Source organism: Schistocerca serialis, chromosome 7 (assembly GCF_023864345.2).
Source record: "Schistocerca serialis cubense isolate TAMUIC-IGC-003099 chromosome 7, iqSchSeri2.2, whole genome shotgun sequence".
Classification (NCBI taxonomy): Eukaryota; Metazoa; Arthropoda; class Insecta; order Orthoptera; family Acrididae; genus Schistocerca; species Schistocerca serialis.
In genome coordinates this window covers 584916898-584940319 of record NC_064644.1, presented here as the reverse complement: position 1 = coordinate 584940319, position 23422 = coordinate 584916898, and the positions used below count along the sequence as shown (strand labels likewise).

General features: G+C 38.4%; 1 protein-coding gene across 2 annotated transcripts in view; it reads left to right on the top strand.

Moving 5' to 3' along the window:
* LOC126412159 (cyclin-dependent kinase 7) overlaps window positions 1-23422 on the top strand; it is an 86730-nt gene that overhangs the window by 31082 nt on the left and 32226 nt on the right. For both annotated transcript variants that reach the window (XM_050081620.1, XM_050081618.1), the window contains exons 5-6: window positions 11500-11627; window positions 18150-18327. In XM_050081620.1, the coding sequence (XP_049937577.1) occupies window positions 11500-11627; window positions 18150-18327 (306 nt within the window). The remainder of the gene's footprint in view (window positions 1-11499; window positions 11628-18149; window positions 18328-23422) is intronic.

Below are 23422 nucleotides of genomic sequence, written 5' to 3'. Positions count from 1 at the left end.
ATTTTATCCTCTAGCCATCTCTGCTTATCTATTTTGCACTTCCTGTCGATCTCATTTTTGAGACATTTGTATTGCTTTTTGCCCGCTTTATTACAACTGTATTTTTATATTGCAATGTTAAGCAGTCATAAAATTTGATACAAAGGGCAGTGTCTGTCTGAAATTTGGTCTTTGAAAGAAATAAGACTATACACAGTAATGGGTATTGGACTTCTTCTGTGAGCATTTGGGTTGAGAATTGTTGTTAATAAATGATGGGGGAGAAATCTTAATTGTAAAATATATCTTGTTTATTAATATTCACTTTGACTGTTGTGAAGAAAAAATATAAGATCTATTGGAACAGAAATCAAACAGCCTTCTGATATATAATGTTTGCTACACTGAGTGTAAAATGAAGTAAGATGTGTCATGACGCTATCGCCAGAAATATCATATGCATCCCAATATGAAGACATCCATCTTACTCACAATGGATTAAAAATCTTTCTTTAATATTACACGATAATCCACTAAACACAATGCTTAATTATTTGTTCTGTGGGGCTTGATACTCCAGGATAGCTGCCTATGTGTAGTGGCAGCGTACACATTTATAGATATTACTATTAATAAAAAATTGTACCTCTGGCCTGATATGAATTGGAAAATATTACAAGACGCCGTTTTCAGTTTATTGAGATTATTCTTTTTAATACTTTTAGCATTAAGTGACTGTTAAAAGAACTTATATGATTTATGTTATCAGTGGCGTCGCTACAATAATGAGCCTACACAAAATTGCCAGGGCAACATTTAATTATTACGTAACTGAATCATATGCGGAAAAGGTACCCGCTACTGACAAAAAACACATATTACCGTAATTAATTTCATATATATTGAACAAAATACTATTATTACTACAGATAATTTTATCAGATACAGACCGTGAACAATAAGCGTTCGTCAGCTAGAACATCAGAACCGATAAGACAGTGAAACAAAAAAAATACACTCATTCTTCTTCTACAAAAAGGACAAAGATCGTAATACAAATTGCTATTCTGAGAGCGCAGATCACACTTCCATTGTTGAGTATCGATAACTCATTTATACTCTTTTTTACTGGATGCTATGCTGTAAAAGTGCACTGGAATGCCATTTGCATAGCTACATACAGTCTTGTAAATGGCATTCCATGATAATATATTCCCGTTTATTATTGGTCTGCGTCCAAACAGGTGACTGCAGACGTATTTGATTTAATAACGGTATTAATACATTCTTAGTTTATCTGCGTCCCAACAGATGACTACAGACACATGTGATTTCAATAGTTATGATGATACAGGTGCTTTATTGTAATTCTTGCACATGGATGATTTTACTCTGAAGTTGAGTACAGACTTTTTTATTACTTCTCGTCAGACTATGTTTTGTGCTCCCCCATTTGGGTAAAAGCCACTGGGAAACCGAGGGAAAACCAGGGTAGAGCTATAAAGATTGTCCTCTTATTCAACACTTAAATACATAAATACAGAGGTAGTTAATTTCAATTCAGTTCGTTGTAGAGGTTTTTATAAAATTTAGAATGTTCATTATTAATTTTCTTTCGCGGTAAGCTGGTGAATTGATGAGGGAGAGGGCACCGGATTTCTCTCCCATCAGCGCGTACTGCAGGTTGTGACGTCACTGAAGCGAGCAATCAGTTGATGCGCAACAGCGACTAGCTGCACACAACCACATACCGGACGTGGGTCATCTTCTGCCCTCCTTGCATTTGTTCTCCAACACTGCTCCATAGCAAAATTTCATGAAATTCAAGAACTGCATCAGCATCAGTTCATTATAAATAAATAGATTTTCATTCCTGCAGATGGGAAAAAAACACATGATTATTAGTCCTGCTTTTTTTTGCTTCATCCAGTACCAGCTTATGTCATTTTGTGTATGAAGTAATTGTCCACTTGTTAATATGTACAAAGTCTACTGTATGACACTGTTCAAGTACAGTTCGTGATGCTCTTGCTGCAGCTTATATTTCAGTTTCTTATTGCTGTAGGACACTGTTCAAATTCACAGTCTGTCACACATTAATGTTTGCTTCATACAGTTGCTGTGTCCCAGAGTAGGCTGTTTACACAGTCTCACTACTTCTGTCACACACCACACTGCCTATAATGTCACGAACAGGTATCTCCAGACACACTTGCACAGATCAACTGTTCTGTTCTCTTGCACGGGCAGATTCCCATTGTTGACTTATTTCACTCTGATCATTGATTTCCTGACATCTGTTTCGATCAGCTGTGCTTCGACTGCATTAAATAATGTCCTTGGCCGAAACACATGTATTAGTTCACCACGGTCTGTAAGCTATTCACTACATTGAACCTTAATACACTATAATAAAACCAACATCTCTGGTGTTGTACCGTTTAGACTATTTCATGAACACTATTTATTACACTATATTCCCATGACTAATGTTACATTTGTTCACACTGAATCCAGTTTATTGACACAATGTTCATTCGGGTCTATGCACACACAGTCACTGTTCCTCACAGTTTCTTGTGGCACATTAAATTGTTCATGAAAACTTAGACATTTTATTTACATGACAAAATACACAATGTGTTCATATGCACATTATAGCTCATTACAATGCACATTAAGTATTGGTAGTGTTAGTACCTTCCTGCTGCATGTGCTTGGCCATTTAGACCATTTTTTGGACTTTTCGACACTGGTCTTGTTTATACAACAACTCAGTTTGTCACATATTAAGATACATATAAATATATAAACGCTGAATACAGGACTCCTGAATATGTCTCTGCTTCTGTGATATTTTTTAAAATCACTGTACTTGACAGTTCAGTTCACTCAAAATGTGAACGTACCTTAATGACAACCGAGCGAGGTGGCGCAGTTGCTAGCACACTGGACTCGCACTCAGGAGGGCTACGGTTCAGTCCCACTTCCGGCCATCCTGATTTAGGTTTTCCGTGATTTCCCTAAGTCGTTCCAAGCAAATGCTGGGATGGTTCCTTTGAAAGGGCACAGCCGACTTCCATCCCTGCCCTTCCCTAATCCGATGAGACCGATGACCTCGCTGTCTGGTCTCCTCCGCCAAACAACTCAACCCTTAATGACATTCTATCTTCATGAATTTGGTAGATGAAACTACCTCTACTTATTGATCTTAACCCTTTCAGACCCGGAATATTTCTGGAGGAAGAAAAATTTTTATTTATGTGGTAGTGGTCTTAGGTGATTTTTTAATGATTTTAGGAGCAAGATGTATACAAAAATATGTACCCATTTCCGAAACGTACTTTGTTCACTTGGATTCACTTTAAGGACTAAAATAACTAATTATGAAATATTCTGTATTGTAATAATTTCCATGTAAAACAACAACAATAATATTCAATTATACACTGGAATATAGCGAACCATATATTCTGGTAGTCACGAGTTGCTGCGCTCTGCTACATTGACTTGCTGATATTTTTATAGTGATGCCCAACGGTTGGCAGCATTTGCGCGTGATGAAAAGGTTGAACATTTACAAGTGTGTAGCTCAGGTTCGCTTAGGGAACAAGTACTTTTGTTGCAGCTAACAGACTGTAAAAGCTAATGTACACAATTGTAGCCAGAGGGTCTGAAAGGGTTAAATTCTTTTTCATTCAGTTGATTCATGGCTTGTACTATTAGGCGTACTATTAATAGTCATGACCAATTAACTAGTCTCTTTAAAATTCTAGATATACCATTGCATTTGTCATTACATATTTCTAATAAATTCTATCATGACGTTAAGTGCATGGAACTTTTACTACATACCAGGATAAAACTTTCATCTTGATTACAAATAAATTGAAAATTCATACATGAAAAGAAATATTATTAAGCCTAAACCTACATCTATTACATGCATATATATTATTCCTAATTTTTTTTTCAAATCCTTATATGGGTGTAAATCCACTGGTTTCTTATTCTCAGGATTAATTAGAAAATAACTACAGCCATAAGGTATTTTTTCACTATCTTTTGTGACCGCTAGTAATAGGCTGCTATACGGTGACACTGACGGCTCAGTTATTCCCCATTCTAGCATATTATGTATCTCTAGTTTCACTACCTCCTTCATCGACCATGGAACAGAGTAAGCAGTGTTACAAAATGTCTTGTGTGGTATCACATCAATATTATATGTATAACCTCTGATGACCCCTGCTCTCTCAGAGAATACTTCTATATGTTCCTTCAATAACGGAGATAATTGTAATTGCTGTTCTGGTGTCAGGTGTGTGGATTCCTCTACTTTATCTTCTATTGTGCAGACAGGGCTTTGGTACTAAACATTCTCTCCACTGTGATGGCTACATTCTCGCCCCCCGAAATACTGCTGCATATGCAGTATTTTTGGCAGGCTACACTTCACTTTAACATTCTAACAATACTTGGCATGTATAGCTTTAGTGCACAGCAATTCCAGTTGCACTCTCGCTGCTCCAGTCTCCAGACTGCAAATACCATGAGAGAGGTCCATATAGGCATTCCTTTCCCTCAAAAACTCCCAACCCAGAATAAAGGTGACTCCCAATCCCTTAACAACCAGGAACGTGCAGTTGAATGCTCTATTTCCCATAAATACGTCCACCTGTACCTGGCTCTTTGTGGCACCCGACACTTTGCAATTCTGAACTGGCAGCACTGGCACTTTATGCAATTGGCACAATTTCCTATAGAAATCATAACTCATCACATTAACTGTAGTTCCTGTATCAATCATGATATTGACAGGTATACTAAGAACTTTAGCCTGAACCACAGCCTGTACCAACTCACTGTCTACTGGTTACATCTCTTATTCTCTGATAAAAGTTCCTCCTTCATTCCAACACCATCGTTATATCTTAACATATTGACTACATCATGTTTCTCCTGACTCTCTTGTGAGCTCTCCCTCTGTCCCACAGCTGACAACGGAGAGCTAATTGTGGCCGTCTTTAGTTTGCTGAATCAGTTGATGTAGGACGATTGTCGTTCGTCATATCAACTATTCTCTCACTTTGATTCTGATTCTGCCAAGCTGGGTTGTTTGAAGTACCTGGTTGCCCATGTTCGTTTCTATTATTGTTATTGTTAGGATATCTCTCTGTATTATTCTGACTATCCTGTTTCAGATACCATGGCATTGCAAATCTATTCTTCCCTTGTGGCCCTGCGTCTGGCATCGGCTGTTTATTGCCACCTCCTGGGCCAAACCTTTCTTCATACCTTCGTTCCCTCCTGTATTGAGGTGAACTGTTTCCCCAAGACTGTCTATTGTTATTACCTTTGTCATCATTTGGATGACTATTAAATGACTGGTTTTCGTTCATAGGTTTACCATTGTGTGTTTGCCCATTAGAACAGTTATTTAAATTCTTGTCTGGTACATGGTTTAGTTTTTCTCTTATATTTGGTGGAAGTCTGGTTTTTAATAGCCTGATCACATCACGATTTGAAAGTGGTTTGTCCCAATGTCACGTTTTGTTAATATATTTTTTGAAATACTTCCTTAGGCTTCCTTGTTTAGGACTATGTGCCTCTGGACTGTACACTTCTTTTCTAAGTCTTTCCTGAATACAAGGTGACCAGTATTTATTTAGAAATGCCTTCTGAAATTGTTCACAGGTGTAGCTGTTTTCAGTTGCACCTGTCGCCCATAGAGCAGCATCTCCTGCTATGTGCGAAACAATAAACTGTATCTTTTGTTTCTCGTTCCATGCTCTGGGCAGTATGTTTCGAAAACTCTTTATAATTACAACCAAGTGAATATTTTTCTTGTCTGTGGAGAAGGTCTGAAACTGACGGCGGTTAATTAAACTCTCCTCCATCATTATTGATGGTACAGTGGGCACAGCCCCCACACCATTCAACATTCCACTGTTGGGACTACTCGTTCTTGCCTGCACCCCACAAATTGTACTATACGTGGCAGAGAATAATGGATTTTCGGGTGCAACATGTGAAGCAAGTACATAATTGTCCTCCATTCTCATTTTACTCAATCTTCCCTGTTCTGTATGATTGACCTGACCAGTCGAGTGAACTGCACGAATTGTACGTGTCATTTCTGTCTGTCTTTTATTGTCTATTTGTTTCAATTCTGTATTCTTTCCCCATTTCCTATCTCTCTATTTTCTACCCTCTTAGTTATGTTTTCAGTATCTTCCTTCATGCTATTCTGCTCTATTTGCAGATTTTGTACATCTGTGGTTAAACTAGTTACCAAATTTGGCAATTCCTGGTACGCTTGTTTCAAACTGGCTATGTCTGCTTTCATGACATCCAAACATTTAAGCTGTTCATATATTCTGTTTTCCCTCTCTTTTTCCTTTCTTCTCTCTCACTTTCTCTTTCCTCCTGCTGTCTCTCCCTTTCTAACTACATTCTTTCCCTCTCTCTTTCTCTCTCTCTCTCCTCCTGCTGTCTCTCCCTTTCTAACTGTATTCTTTCCCTCTCTCTATCTCTCTCCACCTGTTGCTTTTGGAACTGATCTAACTTCATCAAAATTGCAGTCATGGCGTCGTAACCAGGCGCGGCGCATGTAACTGTTTGCTTGGTTGCGGGCGCAGTTGTTTCGCACGCAACAGTTAGAAACATGCTGCTGTCAACGCTACGCTCGATTTCTGTGCACTGATGTGCAGTTTCTATTTCATGATCTGTAATATTTTCTCGTATATTTCTATTGGATGTAGATCCCATGGGAATTTCCTCCAATTCGTTATCACTACCCTCTCGTGAATCTGCTTCCATATCAACTTCTCTCCTAGTCTGGCTACGTAATCTCATGCACTCTGAACGAGGAATTATTCTATGACAATTATTTTCACACTGCAATCGCCACAAAAATAATAATACAATATAAAAGTTCTAATTCTACTCAAATTTAGAGCAAATATAAATTTTCTTGTGTACTTGAATTACTATTTGCAAAACACTACCACACGGTACGAACCATGAATATTGGCAAACTACATGACACATGAAAGCAAGAGATATTTTCAGAAGCCCTTACCTTCATTTTTATTGTCATCTTTATTCAAATCTGTTGTGGGTTACAGGTCTCCTGTTCCTCTTTAAATCGAAAATAATATTACTCATACATGTGAAACAGATTGCATAGACAAGCATTAATTTTCTTACATTAATAATATTTTCTTCCCACATACTTAAATTTTCTGGAACATCAAGCACCACGTTGGGCACCAGTTACTGCGTAATTTTTAAAATGAATTAAAATTGAATACTGCTTCATATAACAATAACTGTGCTGTTATTCCTATAGTATGAAATGTTTGTTTAAAGCCATGGCTAATTTTTCTCATGGCACTATCACCAGAAATAACATATGTATCCCAATATGAAGACATCCATCTTACTAACAATGGATTAAAAATCTTTCTTTAATATTACACGATAATCCACTAAACACAATGCTTAATTATTTGTTCTGTGGGGCTTGATACTCCAGGATAGCTGCCTATGTGTAGTGGCAGTGTACACATTTATAGATATTACTGTTGTTGTTGTTGTTGTTGTTGTGGTCTTCAGTCCTGAGACTGGTTTGATGCAGCTCTCCATGCTACTCTATCCTGTGCAAGCTTCTTCATCTCCCAGTACCTACTGCAACCTACATCCTTCTGAATCTGCTTAGTGTATTCATCTCTTGGTCTCTCTCTACGATTTTTACCCTCCATGCTGCCCTCCAATGCTAAATTTGTGATCCCTTGATGCCTCAAAACGTCCTACCAACCGATCCCTTCTTCTAATCAACTGGTGCCACAAACTTCCCTTCTCCCCAATCCTATTCAATACCTCCTCATTAGTTACGTGATCTACCCATCTAATCTTCAGCATTCTTCTGTAGCACCACATTTCGAAAGCTTCTATTCTCTTCTTGTCCAAACTAGTTATCGTCCACGTTTCACTTCCATACATGGCTACACTCCATACAAATACTTTCAGAAACGACTTCCTGACACTTAAATCTATACTCAATGTTAACAAATTTCTCTTCTTCAGAAACGATTTCCTTGTCATTTCCAGTCTACATTTAATACCTTCTCTACTTCGACCATCATCAGTTATTTTACTCCGAAAATAGCAAAACTCCTTTACTACTTTAAGTGTCTCATTTCCTAATCTAATTCCCTCAGCATCACCCGATTTAATTTTACTACATTCCATTATCCTTGTTTTGCTTTTGTTGATGTTCATCTTATATCCTCCTTTCAAGACACTGTCCATTCCATTCAACTGCTCTTCCAAGTCCTTTGCTGTCTCTGACAGAATTACAATGTCATCGGCGAACCTCAACGTTTTTATTTCTTCTCAATGGACTTTAATACCTACTCCGAACTTTTCTTTTGCTTCCTTTACTGCTTGCTCAATATACAGATTGAATAACATTGGGGACAGGCTACAACCCTGTCTCACTCCCTTCCCAACCACTGCTTCCCTTTCATGCCCCTCGACTTTTATAACTGCTATCTGGTTTCTGTACAAATTGTAAATAGCCTTTCGCTCCCTGTATTTTACCCCTGCCACCTTCAGAATTTGAAAGAGAGTATTCCAGTTAACATTGTCAAAAGCTTTCTCTAAGTCTACAAATGCTAGATTACTATTAATAAAAAACTGTACCTCTGGCCTGATATGAATTGGAAAATATTACAAGACGCCGTTTTCAGTTTATTGAGATTATTCTTTTTAATACTTTTAGCATTAAGTGACTGTTAAAAGAACTTATATGATTTTTGTTATCAGTGGTGTTGCTACAATAATGAGCCTACACAAAATAGCCAGGGCAATATTTAATTATTACGTAACTGAATCATATGCGGGAAAGGTACCTGCTACTGACAAAAAACACATACCATAATTAATTTCATATATATTGAACAAAATGTTGTTATTACTACAGATAATTGTATCAGTTACAGACCATGAACAATAAGCATTCGTCAACTAGAACATCAGGATCAATAAGACAGAGAAACAAAAAAAACGCACATTCTTCTTCTACAAAAACGACAAAGATCACAATACAAATTGCTATTCTCAGAGCACAGATCACACTTCCATTGTTGAGTATCGATAACTTATTTATACCCTTTTTTACCAGAGGCTATGCTATATCATTCACATCAGCTTTATTAACGACATTGGTGGTAAAAGATATATACCATTGCAAAAAAGGTATTTCATTTTAAATGCTTAAATAGAGCTGAAATTCACTGTATGTTTTTACTATATTATTGCACGTGACGCTCTGGCATGGAGCCAAGGATCTAATCTAAAACTGCAAACTTTTGTCTTGCAGACTTAATAAATATTTCGACTGCCAGTGACATACAATGGATGACAGTTTTATAATACTAAATTGGCACTGGTGTTTGTGATTGTTCAGCATCCGTTGAGATGTTCTTAAATCAACATATTTTCAATAAAATGACACTTCTGTTTCATGCATATTATTTCGTGTTAGTTCCATGTTTTTCCTTCTCGGTCTAGATCACTTAACACTCGTGAAGCTTAAACTGGTCCTTGTAAACATCATTGTAAGTACTTGGCAACATAAATAATTTTTTGTGTGGGTGACTACAACAGCTAATAACACAGTTCAACATTGGTTATGATATTGCCTGCTTCACACATAGTGGTTGAAGTAAATCTTTCTAGCTTTTGATGCATGGAATTTCACAGATATTGGAACCAAACAGATGAACACAAGCATGGAGATCCCTGTCGACAGTATATAACTAAACTCTCGCTCGTTGGTGTTAATCATCATCCCTCAAGGGAGTGATGAAACACTTACGTCTTCTTTACTCTGCCACCTACTGCAGACTGTTAACATTCTCATAAGCCAAAATAATAGTATTCTGTTACAATATGAAGAATGGTGATCAAGGGAGGAAGAACTTGTAGGACAAGATCATGGTGAACTGTCTTCCAGGAGCGCTATTTCTGCAAGGTTTGCAGAAGAGTTTCTGTGAAGTTTGGAAGGTAGGAGACGTGGTACTGGAAGAATCAAAGCTGTGAGGACACGTCGTGAGTCGTGCTTGGGTAGCTCAGTTGGTAGAGCGCTTGACCGCGTAAGGCAAAGGTCCTGAGTTCGAGTCTTGGTCCTGCACAGTGTTTTAATCTGTCAGGAAATTTCATATCAGCGCACACTCCACTGCAGAGAGAAAATCTCATTCTGGATAATCAGAAATACTAGAATGGCAATGGATGACCTAAAGGAAGCCATGTCAAAAAAATCAAGATAAGATTGAATGGAATATCCAGGATGGAATAAAAACAATGTTATGAAAAGGAAGGATTGCTACTCACAATATAGCGGAGATATTGAGTCATAGACAGGCACAACAAAAAGACTTCTAAACAAGTAAGCTTTCGATCAAAAAGACTGCTTCGAAGTAGACAAAAAACACACACACACACACACACACACACACACACACACACACACACACAAAACCACAACCACAGTATCTGGCTCTCAAGGCCAGACTGTGTGCATACGTACGCATTGTCTACTTCAGAGATAGGTCTTTGGCCAAAAGCTTACTTGTTTAGGAGTCTTTTTGTTGTGCCTATCTGCAAAGCAGCATCTCCACTAAGTGGTGAGTAGCAATCTGTCCTTTTTTTAAAAAAATTGTCAAGATAAGATGCAAGATTCCCTGAGTGACTAAGTCAACACAGCTAAAAAGATAAACAGGACATAGTTTATAACTGAAATGTTATTTAAATGCCACATATTGTCAGCTGCTTTATTCACATTGTCATAGACAAAACCATTTTAAACAGCAGCTGTTAAATAATATTTTTGGAAAGAATGCTATTTCTGTCATAATGGAGGTTACTCTCTGATCGATATTCTCTTTAAAATTGTTTATTTGGTGGTATAATCATACAGAATTTCAAGAGAAATTGCCAGTTGCTGTCTTCTTCAGCTAGCTGGAGATGTCCAGTATGAAAACAGCGAAACACTGAGAGAACCACATTTTCAATCCACATTGTAAATGTAGGTGCACCTTATTTCACAAATATTTTTAATATTCGCTACTGCTCTCCCATTTTGCATCAGATTTGAATAAGAAAATACAAAAAAAGACAATGTGGGGAAAAAACCACAACATGCTGTCATGCTGACAGCAATTTTTGACATGATGACACCAATTTTTTAGGAGAAGGTAGAAAAAGATGAAAGTAAACTTTGAGTGAAGGCTCTTCTAGTTGCATTTATACAGATGTAACAGTTATACAACTGAATTGTTAACTAACAGCAACGGAGTGAGATCTGTTTGGATTATATTGGTATTTTACATTTAATGTGTACAGTATCCTTATTGTTGCAGTTGTAATGGCTAATACAGATACTTACCTTTTTATCAATATATTCTTTGTAGAACATTATTATTTAATGTGATTGTTTGATATTTTGTTTAGGATTTGAAACCAAACAATCTCCTTGTGAACAGTAAGGGAGTTCTCAAGATAGGAGATTTTGGTCTCGCAAAGTTTTTTGGGTCACCGAATCGAATGTACACACATCAAGTGGTGACCAGATGGTACAGGTAAGTACCACAGGAATATTGATATAATGTATATTCATATATAATGTTTAATAATATCATATACATAGTGAGTTAGGAGGAAAGGTACGTGTTTTGACAGGTGATAGCATTAGTGATTCTGAACAGAAAACTTGATGTGGATATGTGCCCTATTCCAAATGGTTTCCAAAATAGAACACTTGTAATGTAAATTTCTATTTATTTTATTTTTTACAACGTACCACAGTAGTATAGAGGAAGTTGAGATGAACATTTTGGTACAGACGCTTGTGGTCTATCAAGTCGGAGAACTACCTCAAACTGGCCTAAAAAAGGTACTTAAGCTACAGCGCACACACGTCACACGAGGTTTCCAATATTCTTGTGATCTCTTCATGCAAACTCTTAGTCCTAGACAAAAAATAAACAGGACCTTTTTTGGTTGCAAATTTAATTTACTTTGACTGTGTACTGAGACGCGCTTTCGTTGGAGTGTGTGGTTTTCGAGTTATTAATGAATTAAAATTGTATACTGCTTCATACAACAATAACTGTGCCGTTATTCCTATTGTATGAAATGTTTGTTTAAAGCCATGGCTTTGGATGTTAAACGTGTTCTATCTCGGAAACCATTTGCAATAGGGCGTATGTCCATATGAAGTTTTTTGTTCAGAATCACTAATACTATCACGTCTCAAAGCATGTACCTTTCCTCCTGACACACCCTGTATAGCATGGTTGTAGACCATGGCTGTTATATAAAATAAATTGTTGATGGTGTACAGCAACAAGCCACAAATTGGTTTTAGGTTACTTTATTCAAAAATGCCATTACTGGTTTTGAATTTTTAACAGTTGATTTTCAGACGGTTTTTCATGCTTTTATCAATACAGGTTAGAGATTGGTTTCATGTGAGTTGCCCAAGGAGAAACTATAATTTACAAACTCGAAACATGTGACCCAGATGGATGCGCTACATCCATGTAGCGATGTGTCAGCACCAGGTAATCTGCATATCAGATTACAAGTAAAAAATACAGGATGGAATAATGATGATAATATGAAAAGGATAGAAGCTACTCACCCTATAGTGGAGATGCTGAGTCGCAGATAGCCACTGCAAAAAGACTGCCAAACAAAGCTTTCAGCCAAAAAGGCCTTCATCAGAATTAGACAAAACACACACACACACACACACACACACACACACACACACACACACACACACACACACACACACTCTCACAGGTGTGCGCGCACCAGAGACTATGGTCACAGGTGTGTGTGTGTGTGTGTGTGTGTGTGTGTGTGTGTGTTTTGTCTAATTCCAATGAAGGCCTTTCTGGCTTAAAAGTCCTAGCCTTGGCAGCCAGGGACAGTGGTTTTGTGTATGCATGCGGATGTTGTCTGTTGTCTATTCTGATGGCCCGTTTGGCCAAAAGCTTTCTTTGACATTGTTTTGTTGTGCCTATGTGTGATTCAGTATCTCTGCTACATGGTGAGTAGCGACTGTCCTTCCCATAAGACTGCAAGTAGATCATTATTTATTATTAGTTTTTGCAAATAATGTTAATCCTGTCCATAATCTTCGTAACACCACACTCTGTCGTCCATATATTCTGTACATCAACTCTACTGCTTGCCTCTTGCTGATGTATTCTACAATGCTTATGAAGGAAAAAGCTTTGCCGTCTATATTGCAGGGTCATTACCTGTTAGACATAGAATACTACGCACATATCAACAGGTCCCTAATTATTGAATCGACAGCTTCAACAGCTCGATTTTTCAGCTCTTATAGAGTAGCTGCCAAAAGCAATGATCAAGGTGTTGTTGACCACCTCTTTTGCTCCAACCTTACGGGATGTTATTAAGATAACACCACAGTTTAGTGTGAAAGTGAAGTGGGGTGCCGTCATGCACAAAAATGAAATCATTGGAACCTTCATAAAGTTGAAGAAACAGTGAATTCTGTAGCTTGTCCAGGTATGGCATTCCTGTCACAGTATCCTCCACAAAAAAGAAAGGTCCATAAACTTTGTGAACAGAATTGGCCCTCGACATGTTCAGTTTTGGTGAGTCTCTTTCACATTCGACGATGACGTCAGGATTTTTGACCCTCAAATTCTTACATTATGTACATTACTTTACCTGATACATGAAACATCAGTTTGTAAAAACATATGATGTGTTCAAAAAAGGTGTCCTCTGCCATATCCTGGAGAACTGAAATGCAAAATTCATACCTTCTGTTATGGTCACCAGGATGCAGTTGCTGCAATAAGTGCAACTTTTAAGGCTTCGTATGCAGGCGTTGTTTCAGAACTTGTCACACTGTCTGAGGAAGTTGAAGTTTCTGGCCTGCCCGTCTTGGGGACTTTGAAGGCCCCCACGTGACTGCATCTTGGATACGCTCAGCATTTTTGTCAGGGGTGCCTGACCGATCAGTTATCCTCCCTTTGAGTATGCCACCAGCTTCCAAGAATTGTATATGCCAGTCATAAATCTGCTTGTGCAGAGGTGGCCTTTTGCTGAATTGAAGTGGAAAGCATGTAGCACTGAAGCAATAGATTGACTTCACGCAAATTCCAACACACATTATGATTTCTCTTGTTGTGGTGTAGTAGCCATGTTGCTACAGACAGACAGCAGCCCAGCTGTGTTAAACCTTCGAACCTTCTTCTATGTAGTCACATGCACATTGTATTTTTATCTTTTGCCTGTAATAAACAACTGAAATCTGTTCTTTCTTTTGAATCACCTGCTATTTGTCATCAGTGGCATTCTTTAAATCACCCCAGAACTTCTGTATATGGTTCAAAAATATTAAATCAAATTCTTCTCTCTTAAAGCTGTCTTCATATGACTAAATAACTCACCAACCTTTTGTCATACATCCCATAAATTACTTTCTTGATTCCTGCTTATAATAAAAATTTGTGTGCAGTTTGGATCCATTCTATGGATTTTTCATGAAAACTTCGTGATAAAATCTTGTAGTAATATGTATTTTTATTATCAATGTCCTTAATACAGTGGCTGCATAGTGTAGTATAATGGTTACAGAATGGATAAATTCCAAGTTTGGGCTGGACTGTGACTGGCCAACAATGTAATCACTTTGTGCCGGGTGTTCTTTTTTTTTCCCACTGCCACAGCTCTCACACTTGCTTGGCACTGGACTTTTTGGATTTCTTTTGACACGAGCTTTCCTCCGACTTGCATTTCCCATGATTCTGAGTATATTTACAAGTTGTATGAGTGACATCTTTCATTATTTTTTAAGTTTCAGTTTAATACCAATTTTCACCTATATTCTGGCAAATATTTTTATTGGCTCACTTTGATTCCAGTAGTCCTCCACAAGCTCTTCACAATGACACCCAAATCACTGTCCTAGCTAAACACTTTCCCACACTACACCAATTTATAAGTTTAGCCAGTGCTAATTTATGACAATCACATGCATGCTCTTACATTGGACTGTTGTCATCACGGGCAAAACAAATACTGCATGACAAGCACATACAGATGTGCTCTAACCATTGTGGCTCAACCGTTGTTTACACATTATTAGTCTCATAGTTATTAGTGATCATATTTTGTAACACAAGAAAATTCGACTGATGAGCAAATGGAGATATTCACTTCAAAATTAAATATATTTTTTTGAATGATTTTCATTTCCATCTCCCCCATAAAATTTTACTGTATTTTGTGTATTTATTCAGCTCAATCCACTTCTGTTAAAGTAGCTATGAATTACAGTGAAAGTTGCATGGAAAAGACAGGGACACTATGTGAATGTTGCTCTGCTTCAGTACTTTACAGCTTGAGGCCAGCTATTTGACACTGTGGCCTGTCTTCAGAGGCATCACACATTCTTTCCGTGGTCAGCTATTACATGAAAAGAGAAAAATAAAGTTTGCATAGTCACATAACTAACATATAATACAACTTGTAAAAGGGCTTTAACGTACATTGGGTTGGCGATTAAAGGTAGCAAATGCCACCCACAGCTTTGTCATGTGACATCACATTCACCCAAAAGTGATATTATACCAGCTGAAGGGGCTGCTTTGCATTCACACAGGGTGGAGCCTGATATTCTTATTTTTCTAGCCGACAGAGGCAATGCTATAGTTATGTTGGAAAAGCAGAATTATGTTCAAAAGATGAAGCACGTAGTATTTAATCCTGTGTATTGCAGACTCAGTGGTGACGCAGCACAAAAAGTGTTTAGTGGAAAGCTAACAACCTTCTGAAGAAAAATTCATTGTTGCAAGAGACTAGCAACAGTTATAATTCTTTTTGTGCTCTCCCCCCTTTCTTACACCCTCTCTTAGATTGTTCATCCTTCTGCAGATCCACTAAGAAAGGGCTCCTCTTCGGTCGGTGTGTGGATCACGTAAATAACTCATCAGATATCTTAAGTCAATTAGAGGGATTGCATCTGAATGACTAATATTTTAGTAAGTTTTGATGTGATCTCTCTCCTCATTCATCCTGATTTGTTACAGTTAATTTAGGTTAGGTTTGGTGTTGAATTAACAAACCTATTTCAGTACTTTTTATTTGATGACCAGTTCTTTGAAAAGACACATGGAGTTGCCAATCTTTTTATGGAAGATTTTGAGGAACGTGCCTGGGTTGGCAGCATTGATACCTGCTTTCATTGTTTGGCTTTGTCAGAGTGAAGTTGTAAGCAGCTTTTTAGAATGTATAAATTCCGTCCACTTGAATATTCAATTCATGATAGAGGTATAAAAGGATGGCTGCCTTCCCTTCATTGATGTATTTTGTCAGGAGAAAGGTTGATGGTACAATGGGACATGCTGTATATAAGAAGCCAACTCTCACTGATTTGTATCTTCAAGCTGATGGTTATCGCCATCTGGCTCAGTGTGAAAGGGACTCTCTCTACCTAGGTTCATAGAGACCAAGCCATCGCAGATTCTGAAAGTTTGTTAGCAAAGTTATCCTCCCTTGAAGCCATGTTTCGCCAGAATGGTTAGAATGAAAGACAGATCAAGCACACACAGCGCTGTAGACCAACTGCAAATTGGGTGAGTGATGAAAGTAATGAGGTGGCACCTAAGTCTGTGACCCTTTTGCCTTACACAGGTAGCATTTCCAACAAGATTTGTTGTTGAAACACGGTGTGAAGCATGTTTTTCAAGCCCAAACTAAGATTAGGGCTGTTTAGGAGTCTATAAAGGATGATGTTGGTTTGCGTAAGGCAAATGGATCAGGAGATTTAAGAAAATCATGAGTCCACAATTTCTATTTCATGGTCTGCATACTATTGTGTGTGACAGACTTCAGTACCGCAAACCCTGTGTGGGATGGGTTCCTCAGATGCTGTCTGACCATCACAAAACACAGCTAATGGACGCCACTGCAATGTTTCTGGGGTGCTACCATGAAGAAGATTTTTTTGAATAAAATTATCACTGGGGACGAGACATCAGTAAATTTCTAAAATGAAGAAACAAGAGAGCATTCCAAAAAAGTGGATGTGTTCTCATTCCTGAAGTAAATCAAAGAAATGTGAGTGAATCTTCTCTGTCAGAAAGTGTATGGCTACTGTGTTCTGGAACCAAGTTTTATTGATGGAATTCATACAGTGACCATCACCAGCACTTTATACAGCATGGCTCTTCAACATCTACAAAAGGCAATTCAGAACAAGCGAAGAGGAATGTGGTCATCAGGCATTTTCCATCTTCATGACAATGCTCGGCCACACACTGCAGCTGAAACAAAGATACTCCTATAGCATTTTCGATGGGAAGGGTTTGACCATACAGCCCATAGTTGATTCTCTCTGGTTTTCATATCTTTGCTCACATGAAATGCCAGCTGCGGGAACAGCATTTTGGCACAGACAGTGAGCTGGATACCAGCTGGGAGAATTGGCTGAAAGTACATGTGGCTGCCTTTTATGACGAGGGTATTAGAAAGTTGGTACCACACTATTACAGCCATATTAAGTCAAAGCAGTTACAAAGTGGAGAAGTGTCTAGAAGGTGTAGCTAAATGTTACAAATTAAATATTTTAGATTTTTGCTTTGGTTTCCATTTCGCAATCGATTGGACCTTTGGGGTTGGGTGGGGGGGGGGGGGGGGTGAAGTGAAGGTGACACAGTCCTTGTACTGTTATGCGCAGCACTTCCTGAAACATCACTTGTATTGTTTTCACTGCCTCGATCAAAATTTGACTAGCTGCTACTTCCTTTTGTAAAGGCATTATGAAGCCTGCAAAGCACGGACTAAAAAATGTATGGTTTTTGACTCTGTTTCGTGAACTTACTTCCATTGCTATTAATTAATGCTAATAAAACACTGATGTGAAGACAGTTAGTAAAGCAGTGAGTTATATCTTTAGAATGGTATGATGCTCGACTGTTGTAGGGAAACACTGCTGAAAATACTGTGCAGAACTGATTATGGCTGTTGTAAGTAAATAAAAGTGGTAGACATTTTTTCTTCATCATAGTAACTATAGTATGTTAATTTATTTCAGTTGCAATTTATTTCAGGTGTCCAGAGCTGCTGTTTGGTGCACGCATGTATGGCACTGGTGTGGACATGTGGGCCGTGGGCTGCATCTTTGCAGAGCTGTTACTGAGGGTGCCCTTCCTGCCTGGCGACTCTGACCTTGATCAGCTGACACGTATTTTCCAGGTTCTTGGTTCACCAAATGAAGAGAACTGGACGGTTTGTAATGATTTTATTCTTGCAAGTTAACTTGAGCATATGTATGTACAGTACAAGCATTGTCATATAAATTATTTTTTAATTGCTTGATTATACTGAAATATTGTGGGACAGATTTCAGTACATGCACATGCAACAGGAGGAAGAGGGACAGGCTTTTAACAAGTTTAAATATGGTTTCAAATCATCTGACCCATTTTTCATGTAACAGTTGACTGGGAATAACAGCAGCAGAGAAAACAATGCTAGTGACAATGACACAATATCAATTTTTCTAGATTGGCATGCAGATATGTGAAGGAAGTTGACAGTAAATGATTGTAGGGCATTACTGTCATAGACTTCTATAGTTTGAAGGTCTGTTTCAGTAAGACATTTTCTTTTTCAGTCTGTCTTTATTGGCAGTATCCCTGTTTGTAGAGTACATTAAACTTGTGTTGAGAGAGTTGGACCATATCTACCTTTCTATAATAGTAGATAAATACCTTCTCATTCAGGAAATTAACATGCACAACAGTGTAATTTGGGTCCACATGCGAGTGTTACTAAAGATGGACCAAGCTTTTGACATATTGAGCTTGCCACTGATGATAGGTGCTTCTGGTAGTAAGCTTTGATTACAGGCTGCTGTTTACTGCATGCTCAAAGAGTAAACAGAAATTTTGCATTGTGTTGAAAGAGCATGATCCATACACAACACTATGAAAGGTTTTAAGGAGAGAAGTCAAACAATGGAAAATCCAGGATGGAATATAACAATATCAGAGAAGGAAAGTTGCTACTCACCATATAGCGGAGATGCTGAGTCGCGATAGGCACAGCAAAAAGATTCACACAATTAAAGCTTTTGGCCATATGGCCTTTGTCAGCAGTAGACACACACACACACACACACACACACACACACACACACACACACACACACGCACACGTAAACGCCATTTGCACACACATCTGCAGTCTCAGAGAGCTGAAACCACACTGCGAACAGCAACACCAGCGCATGATGGGAGTGGCAACTGGGTGGGGGTAGGAGGAGGCTGTGACGGGGAGGGGGAGGGATAGTATGGTGGGAGTGGTGGACAGTGAAGTGTTGCAGTTCAGGCGGAGGGCAGGAGAGAAGGTGTGGAGGGGGGAGGGGGTAAGTAGCGGAAAGGAGAGAAATAAAAAGAAATTAAAAGACTGGGTGTGGCAGTGAAATGACAACTGTGTAGTGCTGGAATGGGAACAGGGAGGAGGCTGCATGGGTGAGGACAGTGACTAACAAAGGTTGAGGCCAGGAGGGTTACGGGAACATAGGATGTATTGCAGGGAAAGTTCTCACCTGCGCAATTCAGAAAAGCTTGTGTTGGTGGGAAGGATCCATGTGGCACAGGCTGTGAAGCAGTCATTGCAGGATGTATATGACCCGGGACATCCGGGAAAAGCCCGGGAATTTTTTCATCCGGGAGAAAACCGGTAAAAACCCGGGATATTTTTAGAATTCCGGGAATTTTTCATTGTTTTAGTTTTCAGTTACATTTTTGTAATTTTGACTGGTAAGAACCGATACTCTAACAAAGGATATTACTGTATCCTGCTACTGCAGAATAATACTTCAACAGTAAAACATAAACGAGAGAAAAAAGGAAAATAACTTAAATTGCAAAGGAAATGCGCCATGTACGGCGACGACACACAGTGCTCATGCATGCGTCCACCAATTGAAAATGTATAAAAGGCTTTAGGAAGACTATGCAGTGCTTCATAACAACAAATTGCCTCCAATGAGCGTGAAGTCGCAACTGTTTACATTCGATTCGTTTTAGCAGTTACGCGCGGGCTCATGCGCATGCACAGTTGAGTCACGTTTGAGTAGTAGATTCTCCCACTTCTGGCTACAGGAATGTGGCTGTTGGCTGTGCAAGCAGTCGCAGCAAGCAGCTAGATGCTACCGGGAAAAGGGGGCACGAAATTCATGTTCTTGAGGAAAAAAACTTGTTTCCCAAAGCACCTAGCATCTAGCACATGTTTGCCTATCCATTATTCATATGATTTTGAAACGCTTCGCTGTTGATTTTTGAACATTTTCGAACACATTTTAAGTTGATTTCTGAATGAACCATAAGTTGATTTTTGAATGCGTGCACAGTGTACGTGATGTCACTGTCAGGAGAATCCTTGTTACATCTAGAAATAAACTTTCTGCAGACAAAAGGGGACGGGGCTATACGAGCTGAGGGAGTAAAGCCGAACGGATGAATTTCAGTCGCTGTCTGATTATGTGGTTGATTGGGTTTTCGAATATAATAATTACTAGCGAAATCCATATATTCAGACTACCAGGATGGAAATAAACGACTGACAGGAATAACAAGTGAGAAAGATTACGTATTATCTTCTAGGTGTATCCAAGAAAACGAAATTTTGACAGAAAATTTTTGGTCAGATCGCTACACCAATAAGGACGTACAGTCCCCGGCTAGCAACCGCGTAAGTTCTATTCTGGAAGTAACGCGGAAAACGTGTTGTTCGAACACGTAATAACACCTAACCGGAAAATAATTGCAGGATAACTAAACCTGTGATTCTGGCAGGGTTAGTGAAGTTAATTGGCGAACAAATTTTGACAGTGGCGGCAATAGCTACAGAATTGGTGATGACAAGATTGTTTGTTAGAACGAGGAAGGAGAAGAAACGGGGACATCACCCAAATTATGGAAGAATAAGACGATTCCAAATTTATATAAAAATTTCGTAATACTACTTTTTGATCTCATGCTTGAGAAGCTGGTGCATATGAATGAAATGTGAAACTATTTCCTAACATAAAGCTTTTTGCTTGTAGTAGGCCTAATAGGCATTTGATATTGGTACTTGTTGGATTATATTCTGTCGTGTTATAAAAAGGCTATTTGTGCCAAAACAGCCTCGTTTATTTGGTGTGTTACAAAATTGCAGCCATATTAGAAAGGCCTATTTTGTTTTATTTAGCAGGTAGTGACAAAATAGACGTAATCAGATCGAGAAACCACACCAGTCTTGGGTATTATTTGTATTAACAGCTTTTTCAGTATTAGATAATGACATTTCGATTTTTCATTTAGCAAACGTTTGACGAACTTTGATGAGGTAATAGATTCTTTCGCAGAAAGGAAAGGACGCCATGTAAAGCTGTAGCAAGATTAGAGAGAAAAAATGCTAGGAGATAAGGTTTGAAGAAATGTGTAATTTCTTGCTTATCTCTTGTCAGTATTGGTTTTATATATCCTATATTTAATTTTGTCGCACAAAACAGCAAGTTATTAACTAATAGGCAATGAAGAGTTCAGATTTTGTGCAGAGTTCTTGTTCTCTCGATTACAAATAATCCCATCTGATATAAATTGAGAGATTTTTTTTAAAGAGGGGCAGGCTGTCAAACCGGCCGACTGGGAGCAGGAGAGGCACCACAGGACATTTCAATTTCCACTCTCCTGAATATGGTCTGGACGTGCGGTAGAAAAATGCTGTATGAAGAGGCGTGGCACTGCACTTTGGCATACTTAAGACCAAATAATATATCTTACATTTCCTCGAATACATTTGTTTTATGTTTCAGACATTTTCAGAAAAATGTGCGCTACAAGATGAACATATTTTAAAATTTGATTTTCTTTAGTATTGACCCGGTTCGCAAATGTCGTAGATCCGGGGCTGATGCACAGAGCAATCTGAACTTTAGTGGGTAGTCTCCACGTGACCTGTGTTTACGTTTAGTGATTTTGCTGTTTCCCCTTTGTTTACTCTTACGTCAAATGAAAACAAAAGGAATATCTGTGGCTGGGCGGGAGCTATCAAGTGAATTAAAACACATTCACATAATTACGGAAGCCTGAAATATGTCATTAGTTTCAGATGTTATTTTATTTCCACCTTTCTGACAGTCAAGCATTAATTGCCTTGCAGAACAATGAAGTTATTTTTGTCTGTTTGCTAAAGAAATTTGACTTACGTTAACCTTTCCCGCAGAGGCAGTCAATGTATGTGAAACGAAATGTTTAATTCCACAGTACTGGCTAGTTTCAACTGTTCGCTGCATTTCAAGTGCACGTTTTCATTTTCTAGCATGTATGGCATTATGCCATAATAAAGAACCAAACATGATATAACACAGTACTCGTGCTCCAAGAAAAGTTACATCCCGAAAACCACACTGAAAAGCTTAATATCAGGTCGAGGTCTACTTCATTGGGAATCTGGACATACGAATGTGCCCTTTAAGTATGCACTTTAAATGTGCACAATTTAATATGGTTCACGAAATTCCGATGCTCTTGCAGTATCCTCTGATGTCTTCTTTCTTTTGTGACATAATTTATGATCTTTCAATGTTTTACACGTACGTACATACGGGCTTCCTCGGTCATGATAGCTACCCAAGCGCGGTGTCGCCTGTTATCTGCACCCTCTGACAACTGCTGAAACGAACCTATTTCTAACAGGTCGCGGGAAAATATTGCGAATGGTGGTTTGGAAAGCGTTACTTTCAAAGTAAATATCCTTTTACGTAAGTTGAGCTATGTGCAAGAATGTACCATGAATTTATTAACTCACAGAGCGTTTGACTCTCATTTAAAAATCAACTCTTTGATGACGAGCCGTTTAGAAGAATTTCGAACCCTAAAGATCAGACATTTATGTCATTATTAAAAATTTTACTGGCACATTTGTGAGATATATCTTAAAGTGTAACGCGCAAAAAAGATCAACAGTATATGCGAAAGCTTAGCTTCTCTTGCAGTTTGAGACCAATATTATATGTGAAAGCTTTGCTTTTCTTGTAACAACACGATGTATATTAATTTAAACTATTAACTTTCCCTGTTTGTGTGTTCGTGTTATGTAACAGTGATGTTGCTGTTGGCTGACTACATCACGTGTCCTATGCTCTGAATATCCGCTGTCATTGGCTGGCTAGATCACGTGACATGAGCTATGACGGGCTTACAAAAGCGCAAAATCTCGATTTCAATGATTCGGAAAGTAACATGCGGTGTTTGGTGGAATTCCAGTGAATAGTTTCACTATACGAAAATACGCAGCATACATGTTGCTGCACATCAAAGATATTTCC